This window comes from Indicator indicator, chromosome 20 (genome assembly GCF_027791375.1).
Source record: "Indicator indicator isolate 239-I01 chromosome 20, UM_Iind_1.1, whole genome shotgun sequence".
NCBI lineage: Eukaryota > Metazoa > Chordata > Aves > Piciformes > Indicatoridae > Indicator > Indicator indicator.
Genome location: NC_072029.1, coordinates 8,063,539 through 8,079,326, shown reverse-complemented (window position 1 = coordinate 8,079,326; position 15,788 = coordinate 8,063,539). Strand labels below are relative to the sequence as shown.

Below are 15,788 nucleotides of genomic sequence, written 5' to 3'. Positions count from 1 at the left end.
CTACTTCCTGCACAGTTAGGGAAGGAGGACAGGTGCTTCTCCCCTGTGCACAAAGACTCCTCCATGAAGCCTTTTCTCCCCAGGTGTCCACAAAGAAGAGCACAGTGGTGATGTTTGCAACAGTATTTTATTTCACTTCAGATACATTAAGCACATCCTGTAACTCAACACAAAGCTAGCCACCTACACTTAGGGTTTGGGTGCAAGTACTCAAACAAAGTGCAGTAGATGAGTAACTTACAGAGTGCATAGAAGGGTGCTGCACTTGCTGTTAAGGGGTAGTTTCAGTAAATGGTGCTCACCTATCAGATGCTAGGGTTGTTTCCAACAGAACACAAGTACAGGACAGGAACTGTGACAGCTGAAGGTCTTGGGTCACATAAAGTGCTGGTACAATAATTTAAATGTTACAAACCGAAGCTGTAACGATCCTAAAGCATTGTTACTCACAATGTGCACCTAGTACAACAATCTACAAGTGATGGCTTAGATGGCTCCGGTTTCTGCTTCCTTTGGGCTGTGCATGGCCACGTGCTCCAGCTGGCCTGAGTCTGACACGTCGTAACTTGTCTTGTACTTGGCCAGGATTTTCATCAGGGGTCGCAGCTTCAGCCACCACTGCTCCTTGGGAATCCTGTGCCTGTGTCACAGGTGGCGTGGGAAAAAATACAAAGTGATTTACTTAATGGCTTAGACAAACACATTTCGCAATGCCAGCAGTAATGGGCTTCCTTAAAAATAGGCTCAGACACTGACGTTTATGGTGTGGTGAGCATAGGCTGAGGGAGCTGGGATTGTTCAGCCTGGAGAAGACTCCAGGGGGACTTTAGAGCTGCCTCCCAATACCTGGAAGGGATCTTCCAGGAAGGCTGCAGAGGGATGTTATATGAGGGTGTCTAGAGACAGGGCAAGGGGGAATGATTTGAAGCTGAGGGAGAGCAAGGGTTAGACTGGATCTTAGGAAGAAGTTCTTCAGTAGGAGGGTGGTGAGACTCTCGAATAGGCTGCCCAGGGAGGTTGTGGCTGCCTCCTCCCTCGGGGGGGGTGGTGAAGGCCAGGTAAAATGAGGCCTTGAGCAGCCTAGTTGAGAGGCATCCTCACCTATGGCAGGGAGATTAGAATAGATGAGCTCTGAGGTTGAATCTAAGCCATTCTAAGTTTCTGTGTAAACACTGACCCAAAATAGGGAGAAATAAGGACAGAATACTGAAGGAAGGATTTTACTGAAGATGTTCCTTATAGTTAAGAGTAATACCAAATTTGGCACAAAAAAAATGCTGCCCCACTGAACTGCAGAGTGAAGTCCCAGAATTCACAAGAGACCTCCAAGAATAAGGAGAATGAAAACATGAAGGGAGCTATTATAAACCCCAAGTGAACAATCAAAGCAAAGCACCGCCTGAATGTAGGCCAAAGACAAAGGTGGAGGGTAGCAGCAGGCAAAAGCTGTGTGTCAGCAGTATGGAGGATTGATTGGCTGTGCTGAAGGGGAGGCTGTGCTGAAGGAGAGGCTGTGCTGGGGTGTTTAAGATGTGAGCAGCATGTACATACACAAAGTCTGTCTCAGTCTTGAGCTCAGCCACGGGCTGGAACACGAGGTTGCGCCTCCGCATCCCCAGCAAACAAACTGAGTCATCAGTGTTGGCAAAGACTTTTCCTAAAAAGAAAGAAACCATTCAGAATGTTTTTTTACTCTCACTTGTAAGGGTGAAACCCCTTTTGCTGTCATTAAATGGAATGGGAAACTTACAGTAGCTTAATTTCAGTTATTGCATGTTTAATATAATGATAAAACATCAATTAGTACTTTAATAGGGTTAGGAGATCTTCAGTTTTTAACTTTATCTGTGGTGATTAGCAATGAAAACTGTGTAATTAAATAAGGGGAAGATTGATTTTTAACATCCAAATTTACATTAGATTTTAGTTACGAGTGCTTTATAAAAATCCCCAAAGAAGACATCATCATTACCTTCTTCTGTCTCCCATGTAGCCACCATGAAACAAAAAGGAAGAACAGATGTAACTATTTAACCATCAATTCCTGCATGCATGACAAACTGCAATCACACTAACATTGTCTGAAAGATGAGGAAGCAGCTATCTGAAGGACTGACTGCACTTGGAGGGGACATCTTACAGCAGAAGAACAATAAAAACACAAGAGGGAAAGAAGGAACTAATCTAAACTCCTGCTTGCAGAGCAGAGCAGCCTCACATGCTGACAGCTAATCGCATACAGCCCCAGGAGAGCCCCCCTGCATTTCTCCACCTTTTCTGTAGGTCTCTTTCAGTTTCTTGGAGATCCACTGCATGGCTTTGGCAGAAATCTTTGTGCCAAAGTTCCTGTCAAATGGTGAAGGGGCACCACCCTGCAGGAAAACCAAATGTGGGTTAGCTCAGCTGTCTGCTGCACCAGTGCTTGGCTTTGCACTCCATCAGCCATCTCCACTACGGGCCTGGACCACCTCTTGTTCCCTCTTTGCCACCACCTCACAAACACCAACAATCAAGCCACAAACCCCACCAAGCACACAGGTCACCACAGCACATTCAAAAGCTGTGAGGCACCTGCAGAGCGCGGACTCAACGCTGCTTTTCACCTCCCTGCAGTGCTGCTCACCAAGCACTGCCCAGCTATGGCACTGCCATGGGGCAGCCTCAGTTCACCACATCAGAACCCAGGAAGCTGTTGAGGAAGGGGTGTTGGAAGGAGCCTAAGAAACCCAAGTGCTGACTCTGACACCTAGGAAGTCTGGGAAGCATCTCTTTCTAAGGCAGCTAGAATGAGGGAGGACAGAATGTCCTGCATGCAGTACTAGGCTGAGAAAACCCCATCAGGACTTTCCAGACTAGCAATCACTTTCTTGGGGTGCAGGTGTGTGTGTGTGCGCTTCCACTCCAAGTATTACAGCAGCCTTTAAATAGTTCTGGGAACAAACAGCCTTGTTTTGGGTTGTTTCCAAACCCTCAGTCTGCATTACATAGAGCCTGCCTGCCTCTTCTGTCCATTTTCAGTGGAGCAGGTGGGACTGAAATCCTGCATGAGGTACCTACCAGGAGCTCTAAGCAGTCACTAATGCTGGTAGCCTTCAAGGTCACCTTTGCTAAATCTTACACAGGAAGTGCTATGCTCAGTCTAAAGCCACAGGAATAAGGACAATATACAACATGACATGACTGAAAAGCAGAGGCAGCTGTTTCACTACTAGTACTCACAAATCTGCCTCTACTTGGTTTTCTAACTCCCTCAGTCTTGGTGATTGGGGTAGGCAAATTAGAAACTAATTATTAGCTCACTAACGAGGAATATAATGAAATAAAGGGACACAAGATTCAGAGACCACAAGTAGCAGCTCACTATTCTCTCCTCTACAAGAACAATCTATCTGCAACTATTCTCTCAGTGAAATCTCATCTTTCCCAGGGTTCAGAAGTCAGATACTTTCATGCATGGGCAAGAAAGTGTGTTCTAAAAATGCATTACAATAATAAAAGATCTATATTACCCATAAGTGTCACTGTTTAGTAATATAGACAGGAGGGGTATAAAACTGAAAATTATACAAGGGTATAAAACTGAAAATCCTAATCTAATGCATCTTTCTCTAGATTGTTAAGAAGAAATTGCAATAAAATACGATGCTAACAAAAGCTTGTGAGTTAGCTACAAACAAAACTCCCCCTGCTTTTCTTCACCCTTAAGTGAGCCTGGCTTGAACAGCTTGAGCAGTGTGCACTGTGGTGACACAGCTGGGAAGGTCACTTTTACCTGCTGCATGTGGCCCAGCACATTCTTCCGACAGTCGAAGACCCCTTTCCCTTCCTCGGAGTACAGCTGGTAAATGAAGTCTGTGGTGTAGTTCTCATTGCAGTTCTCATTTCTGTCACAATTAAGGCCAGGTACAGTCAGCAAATTTACTATCAAGTAGTGGATGTCTTTACAGCTATTGAATGACAAATGCTTTCCCATTTTGTTGATGCCAGTAATCATGGCTGGGGTATTTTAATCTAATCACAAGTTCACTTTGATGTAAGATGCTGATGATTTTGAAGCCTCCATTACTTTTACACTGGTAAGATCACTTGGAATTTACAGCTGAATAAGGTAGTGAAAAATAGCATTTTAGGTCTGGTAAATTCATTAAGCAGAGGAAAACCTGCAGTAAAACAGGAAGTCACCTGCATCCAATCTCATCATTTTCTCTTTTATAAAAGCATGGATAATGAATAGGCCCTTAGGCTGCTCCTTACTGCCACTGCAAACATAATTTTTTTTCACCCTGTAGACTCTGACCAAACATCATTTTCTCATACAAGTAACTCATACAAGTTACTGTGCTATCCACCTAGCAGCCCTTTGCTGTTTTGACAGACTGAAAATAAATGCTCAAGAGAGAAGCTACAGCCTGATCCAGGTAAGAAGCTGTAATTGTAAAACATACTGATCAATATATTTTAAATGTTTTGAAAGAGATTTTTCTGTGTGGACACCTGTATGCTTGTTTTCCCACTGTCTTTACTAAGAATGTAAAATAAAAGATAAAGCTGATAAGAAAATAGGCCAAAAAAGGCTAAAATACTGGATTATAGAGGAAATACATTTACATAGAAAGAAGGCAGTTTAGGACTTGAGCTTCCAGAGAAGCCCCAGAATTGCCTTCTGGAGCACCAGCTATACTAAAAATCTCATGCTAAAGGAATACTCAGAGAGTAAACTTGGAGTGTCTTTGCAAGTGGCCAGTCTACCTGGCTGGAAGTGTTCAGTATCACTGATGCCATCCATCATTTGCCTACCTCAGCACTAGCCCACGCTGGATGCTGGTTTTCATTTTCTCAGTCAAGTGTTCCACATTAGCCTAGAAACAACAAGAGTATTTTTAATAAGCCACCCAGAATTCTTCATAAACAACCGACATGAACCTATTGATCCTGAGAATTTCTGTCAAGTATTCCACACAAAGTACTGTGTGCAAATTCACACAGCAGGAGTTTGGAAAGCCAGGATAACATCCTGGGTGTGCCTATCCAGCTGGGGTTAAACTAACTCCTTCCTCTGCATCGCCAATAACTCATGTGAATAGCAACACAAGGCTGGGTTGGTGTGCTGTTCTGGCACAGCACCATGCTGGAGTTGATCCTTTTGAGGTCCCTTCCAATCCCTAATATTCTGTGATTCTGTGATCATTGCCTGAACTTATTCACAGTCCCTGCAAGAGTCCTGTTATGCAGCACTGCTGTGCTGGTACTGCCATAAATGACAAGGAAACACCAGAGCATTGAGAGATGAGGGGGAGGAATTAAAATTCCCTTCATATCTCCCTTCCTTCCAGGAAATTTCTGCCTTTTTAGCTCTGTATTGGTCCATGACTGCAGCTTGCACCAAATACCTGAGAAGTGTAAAATCCTCACGGTAGACCAATTCCAGCTTACAGCCAGATCTGTAATCCTTACAGCCTGCAATCTTCATTTTAGTCACTCATCTACACATGCTCTGAAGAGCTCTGGTATCAAAGTCAGTATCTCAAACACTTCCCATGCTGCTCAGTTCCTGCCCTGAACAGCTTTCTAACACAGGAAGCTGTGGCAGTATCATAATGGGGAAAAAAGTTATTTTGCTTCTGTTGGTTTTTTGTTAGTTGTTTTGGTTTTTCTTTTAAAACTGCCCTGGCCTGTTCATTAACATGCAGTTGGGCTTGCAGGTAAATACAATTCAACAAAATTGCCTTTACGTTTATAAAAAAGCATTAGTAATAAAATGCGTTAATAATAAAATGCAATGCAATAAACCACAAATTAATCAGTTAATCTCCTGGTAGTATTTAATGACTAAAACTGGCAATAATGACGTCATTTAACTCAACCTGATGCCAAGAATAACTGGCTGTATATTCCTTTAGATAATGTGGCCTAAGTACTGGCAAGGGCAGCTTTTAGAATCACAGAATCAGTCAGGGTTGGAAGGGACTGCAAGGATCATCTACTTCCAACCCCCCTGCCATGGGCAGGGACACAAACCAGTGCTAAAAACCTTCAAACACACACATGAAATGCACAACTTTAGCACCTACTTAAAAAGGAGGTAAACATTGCTAGTGCTGTATACCTGGAGCTCTCGAATATCAAACTGTTCTTCAAAGATGTAAGCAGCATCAGCTCCTGCTGCTAGGGCCCCCATGTTAGCCAGGTAACCACAGTAGCCACCCATGGTCTCAATGATGAACACTCGACGCTTGGTACCACTGGCTGACTGTTTGATGCGGTCACAGGTCTGACCAAAGACAAGAGATTGGCAGTTTAAGTAAGGAAAGCCTCTGCTTTTATAGTCTCATATGTCATGCAGCTTTGGGTTGCTCACATGTAGAAGAACATAAGGAATTTATTACAAAAGTTTTACAAATACCAAAGTAGCATTAACCCAATCTGACTATAGCAATGATCTAATAAAGTCATTCTCATAAATCAGCATTCAAGGTTGTTTTCAAGTCATCAGGTAATGCATTTTCTTTCCAGAAAGCAAATGAAAGAAATAACCAAATACTATTTCCTTCTTTGTCTTCAAAATCAGTAAGTTATCCCACACACGGTGACAAGAAGAGTTCTGTGAAACTGCTGTACCTCCATACACCAATTCTGTTTAGTAAAAATGAGAGATTAAAGTACCTGGGAAGTTCATCATCTTAAAAACCTGAATTATGATAGTTAAAAACATATGGGCTGAAAAAATAAATACAACACACTTATAACATTTCCTTCATTCTGAGAGACCTAGCCTATTTGTAAACTCCAAGCTCGCTAAATCAGTTTTTCAGCTGCTTGGTTAGGTGAATGAAATTTTCTGCCTCTTGAGAAGCTTCAAGTGCTAAAAAGCAAGGATGTTAAATCCTTAGCTGCTTTTGAGATTAGCCACTTCAGGTTTATTTAGAAGGATTTCTGCCTCTGACTATGCAAGAGACGTAGTTGAACCTTTCTAATATTCTTGCTCTCTCAGAATGGCTGTGACAGAAATAACCCAACACAAAAATGGCACAGTTGGATTTTAAAGAATCACTCAGTCATGTCCTACTCCATGGGCTGGAAAGGCCACAGATCCAACACCTGGTCCAAGTTTGAGAGGTTTTAAACAGGGAAGCTATTGCTACATGAGTTTTCACATGAACAGAGACAGCTTCAAGAGAAATCTGATATTCAGCACTTCACCAAATCAACAGCATTCCATTTTTAACATAAAACATTCTAACCATAATGAAATTCAATTGATTCAACCAGGAAGCTGTGAAAACAGCAATTAACATTCACAACAAAAGCAGTGAAAGAAGAGGAGCCATTTCTTTCCCCATTGTTTTATGGTTTCAGTTTTACAGATGCATCACCATCAGAAGTGGTATCAGTCGTAATTACCAGACACACCCTGACATCTACAGAAGTAGGTAAGGGGGAGGCAGCTCATGGGGTGGCAAAAGTTCCTGTGTCCTCCCTGGGAGTGCATCAGGGATATTTATTTAGCAGGGAAACAGCATTTATCAAATTCTGGATCTCTCATCTGACTTGGTTGGCCAATCACTTCATAATTACTTAGATGGATTGATAATGAGGGGTTTGGTAAAACCCAGAGCTGCTCAGAGGTTTACTCATTTGTTTTTACGAGACCTCAACTCAGTTCTCTTTGCTGTGACTCCAGCAGACTCAACCTGAGCCATTCCAGGAGTCTATGATTCTATGAAAAGCAAATGCCCTAAGCACTACTGCAGCAGTCCTGGGTAACAAAACACAATCCCCCAGAAGTTAAATTTACAGCATAATTAATTGTTACAAGGTTAACCTTTGATGTCTTGGAAAACATCCTAACAATAAACCATTAAAAGCTAGAGTAACCAAGTTATTGTAGACAGCAGACATTTCAAGGTCTTTATGGATCTTCACTTTATGCATTTTATCTTCTTAACTTTTAAAAGATAGGCAGTCTTACCTCCACAATAGCATTCAAGGCAGTGTCAGCACCAATGCTAAAGTCTGTGCCTGGCACATTGTTGCTAATAGTAGCAGGTAACACACAGATAGGAACACAGAACTCCTCAAAGCGGGAACGGGCCTCGTGGAGCTGCAGACAACTTTCATAGGCCTGGAGCAGTGGTACAAGTGTGAGTGATACATTGCTTGGCTTTAGATTGCTCTGCTAGTGGCTCCTTGTGTGTGATGGTAAATTTGGCTGTCCATTGGCCCAGGTAAATGCAACTGGTGAGTTGTTTGGTGGGGAGAACAATCTGGACATACCACAACAGTGCACTGGGGTTGCATTGGCACAATGCTCTTTGAAGAGATGCAGAAGATTAGTGCAAGTTAATGCAGAGCGAACGTGAAGTGTGCACAGCACAGAGGTCTGAAGCAGGTGGGCAGAAAAAGATGGCATACAGGGAGACTGGAAATCATTCCACAAGAAACCACTTAAAGGACAAAGTTTGATATATGTTAAGGAGTTTAGAAAGTTAACTAGTAAAACACCTACAACTTCAAGGAAATGCTTAAGGACAGCTGGTTTTTAAAAACTATGTTATCCTATGAAGTCAAGAAACATCTATTTCTGCCAAGAAAAGGAAAAAAAAAAGGTTTGACTATGCCTCCCAAGATTCTATCAACATCACACCTCTGCCCCTATGCATGTAGACTGGGCACAGGCCCAGAAAAATGCAGGACCATGCACATGGATGAGTTAATACAAGTTTGCAAGTAGAGTTCAAGGATTCTTTGAAAAGCAGCTGTAGACCCTCAAATGGATTCCACACACTTGAAAAGGATTAGGTGTTCCTGAAGATGTCAAAACAACACTTAGAGGTTAAGAGTTTGCAGCTGGCTTAAGTCAGTAAACAAATTAGTTACATGATTCCAATTCTTTCTAAGCTAATCAGCATCTCTTAGGATGCATGGCAATGTTTCCAACTGCCTGTGTGATGCCTCTCAATCACACACAACATTGCATTTCTCTCCATCTCTTTCTCCCAGAAGGGACTGATGGTCAACGAACTCTCATCTTTTCAATTTCTCAAATCAGAGAAGCAAACCACTGCAGATCAGAATCAGCTAGCTATCAAGTCATCTCCACAAGGATCTATACAGTGATTTAGGCAGTAACTTAGGAGAAAATGATTGGGAAAAACTTCACCTCTGTGACTTCTGCTCTGTGGGTTTTTGACAGAGCAGATCCTGGTCAGTGAGAGGACAGCACATATTGGTAGGTGAATAAGTGCAAATTTGCTTTCTGAAGTCTAGCTCTACTTGTGTATTTTCCCAAGTGCAACATTCTATTAAGCTCAGTGCATTGCCAGTTTAAGTCCAATCCAAAGCACTGCACCTCCAGACCTGTAGTTCTGAGGAGCAGGACAGCCAGAAGAGCAACAAATGGGACTCTTTATTTTTATTTATTAAATTTTATTCTGTTTTTTTTTTTTTTTTTTTTTGGAGTGGAAGAGACTTCACTGAGAAAATGTCAGTGATTGCCTAGCCCAACTCAGCTCAGTCAGGCTGCTTTGAATTGTTTCTACTGACAGATAAAGAAATAGACAGTGTCAGTGGTGTGTGACACAGCCATCACTTTGGATTCCTGGAGATCTGCAAACCATCAGTTTCTCTGACAAGATTTACAGGGAGACTTTGGGGTAAACAAATGGAAGGGAGATTTAGAGCTAACTAACTAACACAATTGGTTAGTCTGCATTTATGATATGTTAAGATGCAATTAAGATATGTTTTCCTTGCATTAAATATTGTCATTTTATTTGATGCAAGTGAGCTCAGCAAACATATCTCAAGCCTGTCCCTTCACCAAGCACGAGCATTAGACGATTGTATGCAACATCTTCGCATCACTGCAGCAAAATCTGAAAATGCTTTTAATAAATGGTCACTCAGGAATTCTAAATGGGAAACAAGTGATGGGTAGCTTTAATGACTGCTGGACAACTTTTTTTTTTTATTAAAAACTAAAGTCAAGTCAGAGAGATGCTGTACTGTGTAACATGCTTTAATAATCTGACACCTTTTTATTGTCTCTGTGTTATTAGAAAGGGCACTGCCATAACCAAGGATTAAATAGATGCAGTCAAGCAAAGGCTGTGGTTTGTTAACTTTATGTGGATCAAATGCAAATGGCCTTTGAAAGGGATGGATTTACAGCTCTAGTTCCACATCCAGCTGTTGCTAGAACTGAAGTAGATGAGAATTTAATTGGTTAACACTAGTGTGGGTCAGGCTAATTTTCAGCTTCCTAGTTCAGGTTAATGTGGAGCCACACATGCTAGTACCAGCACTGGAAGGGTACAGCAGTCTGATTTCCAAGGGAAGTGCATGGAGACTGCATTACAGCAATCTTACTGTAGCTTTCTTTACTCCCCAGGGGTTGTCTGCTACTCTTTTTCTCAAAAAACAGTTAGTCAACCTGTATCCTCTTCCCTGTGATGAAAGGAAAAGTCATACTGTCAAAGAACACTCTCCTTTTTGCAGGTTCCATTTTTCCCATCTCTAGCTAGTACCTTTTGGGGTTTTTTTGTCATTCCTTCATTTACTTCTACACCCCTGAATCAAAAGAATTTGCTTCCATACCTTGTTGTATTTTATTCCTCCTTCCATCAGTATCCTCTAGCCCATCAGTAGGCTTTGTTTTCAAATTAAATGTTCAACCTTTCCACTATTTCCATGTTCTGCAGCTGAAAGAGTCTAATTCTTTATTCTTTCTGCTTATTACAAAGTAGGTTTCTGCCTTTTAGTCCACCTGCAAAATGTGTTGCTAATGCCTGTTTTTCATCACGTTAAGCATTCCAAGTTTCATTTAAAAATGCATTTCTGTCCTTCCTGGTTAAGTAGGACAAAAATCTAACTCGTTGATTTCACATTTCAGAGGTCTGCTACCTGAAATAATACTGGATTCATTTCACTGGGTTCGTAAAATGAAGTTAAGGATAGAAGTACTTTTACGATGGCAGTTATTTTCCTGATGCTTCTTTTCTCAGAAAACTCCCAAGTTCACATTTTCTTATCCTGCAATCCTAAACAGTGTATTTTGTATACATCTACAAGCCTTAGGTATACCCTTTTCAGGTACAGAAACATCCAGCTTTCCCAAGCTATTTAATACTGAGTTCTCACTAATATTCTGAAAAGTGAAGCGAAAAATACAGGATTATCACAAACCTGAAAGACTGTTCAGAAGCCAAAACACATTCTACCATTTCACTGATTAAAAGCTTGTATTTTAAACCAGAAATTGAAAAAACAAAACATTTTTAAGAGGGTCACAGAACTGGTGAAAGAATCTAAATTGTGACTATTAAGAAATGTACCATCCACTGTCTATGACTCAGGGACAAAAAAAACTCACATGCTTGACCTCTCATCCAGAAGTTATCTATCTGTTGGTCTGAGGTTTATTGTTTTTTTTTTCTTTTTAAATGCAGCTTCTTAACAAGTTTTAGCTGCAAATGTCTCAAGATACCATCATTTCCACAGCCTGCCATGCTCCAAACACCCCAAACACTGATGAGTGTCTAGAAATGCTAAACACTAAGACCTCATTACTCAGCAGGAATGCACTTACCTTACTAAAAGCTGTCAAGAGCAGAACAGCACCACAGAAAAACTTAAGTGTCATGACATTTTGGTGTTCCTAAGAGGTACTACTCTAGACATGTATCTATAGACTAGATGTCAGGGACAATCATGTCCATCTTTACTTTCATTTAGCATCGTATGACTTGTGTGGAGCTCTTCAGTCACATTTAATAGGGGGCATCATCACTGTGACACAGGAATGAAAGGACACATTTTTCATTATCAGCTTTAGTGAATTAGCTTTTAACAATCAGAGCAGAAATCTGAGAAGATACCAAGCAGAAATGCTTCCTCAACACAAAAGCCTGCTCCTTCCCCAAAGAGGAAGAAATCTGAATTTTCCATTGGAATGAATCTGAATCTTGCAAAGTCGTAACATTTCATACTGATTTCAGAGAAAAATCTGGGTAAAATAAAAGGCAAAATCAGGACAGAAGCTATTAGTAAAAAAAAAAAAAAAAAAAATCATTTTGAGACTTTTTTGACTTGGAAAATATGGAGATACTGACATATTATTTAATGACAAGGAAAGGTATCTAGAAACCTAAATATAAAGCAACACAGCAACAAGGAGAGAGACACCAAATGAATATGATACATCTCCTATAAAACCTATAAAAAGAAGTCAGTTAGGTAAACAAAGCTTATGAAGAAAAGAACAGAAGCAAAGTAGGTGTTATGCACAAACATTACTCACCTCAAATTGTGATCAATGGTTTTGGAGAGATATTTTTATTTACCAGAACTGGAAACAACATCAGCATTTATAGCCTGTCTCTAAAGAACACTCTCAAGATAGATTTTACTAAGCTTACAGTCTCATTAAAGGCAGCAGTGAGGGAAACTGGCATTTCCTAACTGAAGGGTCTATATTTTGTTGGAGACAAAAATGTTTATGTTGGCATGGTAAAAAGCAAAACAAATCCAAAACAGGTGAAAGTTTTGCTAGTGCTTTTGTAGTTGATGCCATTGGAGAAATACTTCAAATTTCTGAAAAGAACATTACAATTAACATTTTCAACTGTATCTAAATGACAGAAGAACTGAAATTTTAATTTTTAAAGGCAACTTAAAATTCTTTTCCCACTTGATATGAGCACTATGCCGATTATTATTCATGTTTTAAAATGTAGCTCAATATGTACAATCTGAAAAATTCCATCTTCTGGCTCAAACATGGCTGGAAACAAAAATCAAAAGTGGAACCTCTCATACCATATGGCAATTCATTGTAATTGTCTAAACCATGAAATCATTCTGTTCCTTCTTTGTAACTGCAAATTTAAACATGATTTTGAAGACAACTGTTCTGTTGTCGTCTTTGCTGTGCTTTGAACAAACTGTGTACATTGTGCAGCTACGTTTGCAGTATGTCTGTCAGCTCATTATGCTGAAAAGAACACTGAAGTGCAGAATGACTGCCACTGTCTCACAGCCAAAATGATGTCAGAATATACAGAAAGTGAACAGATCTTCTCAGCAGAGGTGTGATGGATTAATGCTTGCAGTACACTTCATGAATGGTAAGTGCATGGCTGACCATTTCATTTGCATGGTGTTTGGCAATGCTTTCTGTTCAACTGAGTTTACTATTAACTAATCCATTTTCAATTTATATTGGATTACTGGATTTGATCCTTCTAAAAAACACTTCATAATATGTCTCAAGTCTTTTTAGAATCACAGAATTACTTCAGTTGGATAAGACCTCTAAGGGCAAGTTCATCTGTCACTGAATGCCACCATGGCCATTAAACCATGTCCTGAAGTGCCTTGTCTATGTGATTTTTGAAGAGCTCCAGGGATGGTGACTCCACTACCTCCCTGGACAGCCTCTTCCAATGCCTCACTACCCTTTCAGTCAAGGAATTTTTTAAAGATTCAGTCTAAACCTCCCCTGGCCATTTCCTCTTGTTCTATCACTTGATACTAGGGAGAAGAGACCAACACCTAAGTACAGGTAATTCCTATGGTAAGAAAAATGGGGATTCTTGCATTCTGTGTTAGAGGAATAAAGATGTTACATATCTGCATATAATGGAGATTTTTTTCCTATCCAGTGCACCATATAACCGCCAATCCTTAGCTTTAGGTTTCTTTTGTCCCTGTATTATTATGTAGTTTGTAAATTTGCAGGTTATTGTGGTTTCAGAGGAAACCATGGAAGCATCTGGGATCCTAAAACCTTCCCTGTTTTTAAGGACGTATCATAGAATCTAGAATGGCTCAGGCTGGAAGGGACCTCAGAGATCATCTCCTCCAACCTCCCCGCCATGGGCGAGGAGGGACACCTCTCAACTAGGCTCAGCTGCTCAAGGCCTCCATGACTGTAGCTATGTGAAACTGCAGTGTCTTCCAGATGCCGTTTCCAAAGTTCTGGTCTATGAAAATATCCATTTCTAGCCAATCGAGTCCGTTCGCACCAGAAGTGCTTGGTTAGTAAGCGCACACACCAGGATAGACTTACATCAGTGATAGTGTTCAGAGCAGTATCTGCACCAATGCTGAAATCTGAACCCGGTACATTGTTGGATACAGTTGCAGGAACCATAACCATGGGAACACAGAACTCGTCATATTTCTCTCGGGCAGCTGACAATTCCAGGAGTCCGAGGTACGCCTGTTGGGCACAGGCATTGGGTGAAAGATTAGGATGAATAAGATAAAGGCAAAGTGGGAGCAATAAAATGGGAAGGGCCATGGGAATGCCATTTCTACCACAGCACACTCAAGCAAGTCAAAGCATCAAGGAACCACTAAAATCTAACAGACACAAGGAAAAGAAAGCATTAAAACCAGGCATACATTTGAAAACAAACAATAAACAGAACATTCATTTTCAAGGAAATACATAATTTAGACAAAGTGCTTTGTACAACCCAAACATGCTGCAAACTAGTTCTCCAGTCTTCAGGTACTGTTACTTCTCATTTAAAATCTTAATATTCCTAACCAAGGCCTGGAAAAAATGGATGATTCATTCCTTATTAAGAAGCAATAAGCATGCTCTTCTCTGGTTAATACTCTCCTGGATCAAGATCTCAAAACGTGATTATTTTTGTAAAATGAAATGAATATGAAATACAGAAAAAGAGAAAATATTTGTGCAGATCAATTACAGACTTTGAAATGCACTGTGTGAGAAAGAATGGGACTACAGTGCAATTAGTATCAAAGGTCAAAAACTTCTGGAAGGATGTTTTAAGTACTGATAGAGCATAGACTGCAGCTTGCATTGCTGAAGTCATTAAGTTGTGAGGTTTTTTAAACACAAAAATACTATCCAGCTATCTGAATGTATCCATTAAGCACATTCTGGTTTGCAGTTCCTAGTCACTTTCCTGAATGTCAACAGATCAGTGAATGACAACGCTCCTAATTCTAAACACTATGTGCTGTAGATCAAATACAGTTGCAACCAAATACACTTTACATGAAGATGGAGTAAAAATCAGAATGGTCTATTTGTTTTGTTAGGAATTCTACTCTACTTAGGCAGAATTAGTCATTTCAGTGTACCTCAAATCCACCAATAACCATAAGGGCGTTAATGCCGTTAGTGCGCATCTGGTCAGCGATCTTCTCCAAGTATTTTGCAGGAAGAGTACTAAAAATCATTAAACCAAAAGAAAAATAAAAGCAGTTTACAGACTCTGCAGCAACAAGGACTAATTACTAAGCTGAAACAGTAAACTGAGCAGGCAATGCAGTATTTTTCTACATATTTACCCATACAAACAACTCTTTCTGACAACCAGTAAGGAATTAGGTCAAACAAAGCAATTACAAGTTTGAAGTCCTTTGAAGTCCCAAGTTTAAGTCTCAAATCCCATTTTCAACCTCTCTTCAGAGCTGGTACAGATACTGGTAAAGATACTCAAGTTGGAAAGAACTGATATTAAACAAAATAGTAAAGGAGGACTTAAAACCTTCTGTGGAAGGAAAAGAGCAAGGCATCACACAACGTTTACATACAATACCAGAGTTCATCATATTAGTCAGCAAAATATTGCTGTTACCGTTTTGTACCAAGAATTGATCCTCCTTGTCCAGTCCAGCCTCCAACATCTCCCCAGCTGATTTCCTTTATCTATGAATAAGAGTAAGAACAGAGATTCAGTTCAGTACTTCTCTTGACATGCAGCAAACAGCAGGTGCTACTTAATGAAAAACTGCTAGAAGTTGTT

At 40.4% G+C, this 15,788-nt stretch overlaps 1 protein-coding gene across 4 annotated transcripts in view; it reads right to left on the bottom strand.

Annotated features, from left to right (window-relative positions):
• Positions 1-124: 124 nt before the first annotated feature.
• The window catches only part of PFKP (phosphofructokinase, platelet), a 42,416-nt gene continuing 26,752 nt past the window's right edge, over positions 125-15,788 (bottom strand). Inside the window, exons 14-23 of one of the 4 annotated variants that reach the window (XM_054390085.1) lie at positions 15,621-15,691; positions 15,121-15,208; positions 14,069-14,221; positions 7,970-8,122; positions 6,107-6,271; positions 4,798-4,859; positions 3,773-3,884; positions 2,273-2,372; positions 1,552-1,657; positions 125-640 (exon numbers count right to left, since the gene is read on the bottom strand). In XM_054390085.1, coding sequence (XP_054246060.1) covers positions 487-640; positions 1,552-1,657; positions 2,273-2,372; positions 3,773-3,884; positions 4,798-4,859; positions 6,107-6,271; positions 7,970-8,122; positions 14,069-14,221; positions 15,121-15,208; positions 15,621-15,691 — 1,164 coding nt within the window. In that variant the 3' untranslated portion in view covers positions 125-486. The remainder of the gene's footprint in view (positions 641-1,551; positions 1,658-2,272; positions 2,373-3,772; positions 3,885-4,797; positions 4,860-6,106; positions 6,272-7,969; positions 8,123-14,068; positions 14,222-15,120; positions 15,209-15,620; positions 15,692-15,788) is intronic. The other 3 variants (XM_054390086.1, XM_054390087.1, XM_054390088.1) reach the window with 3 other exon arrangements.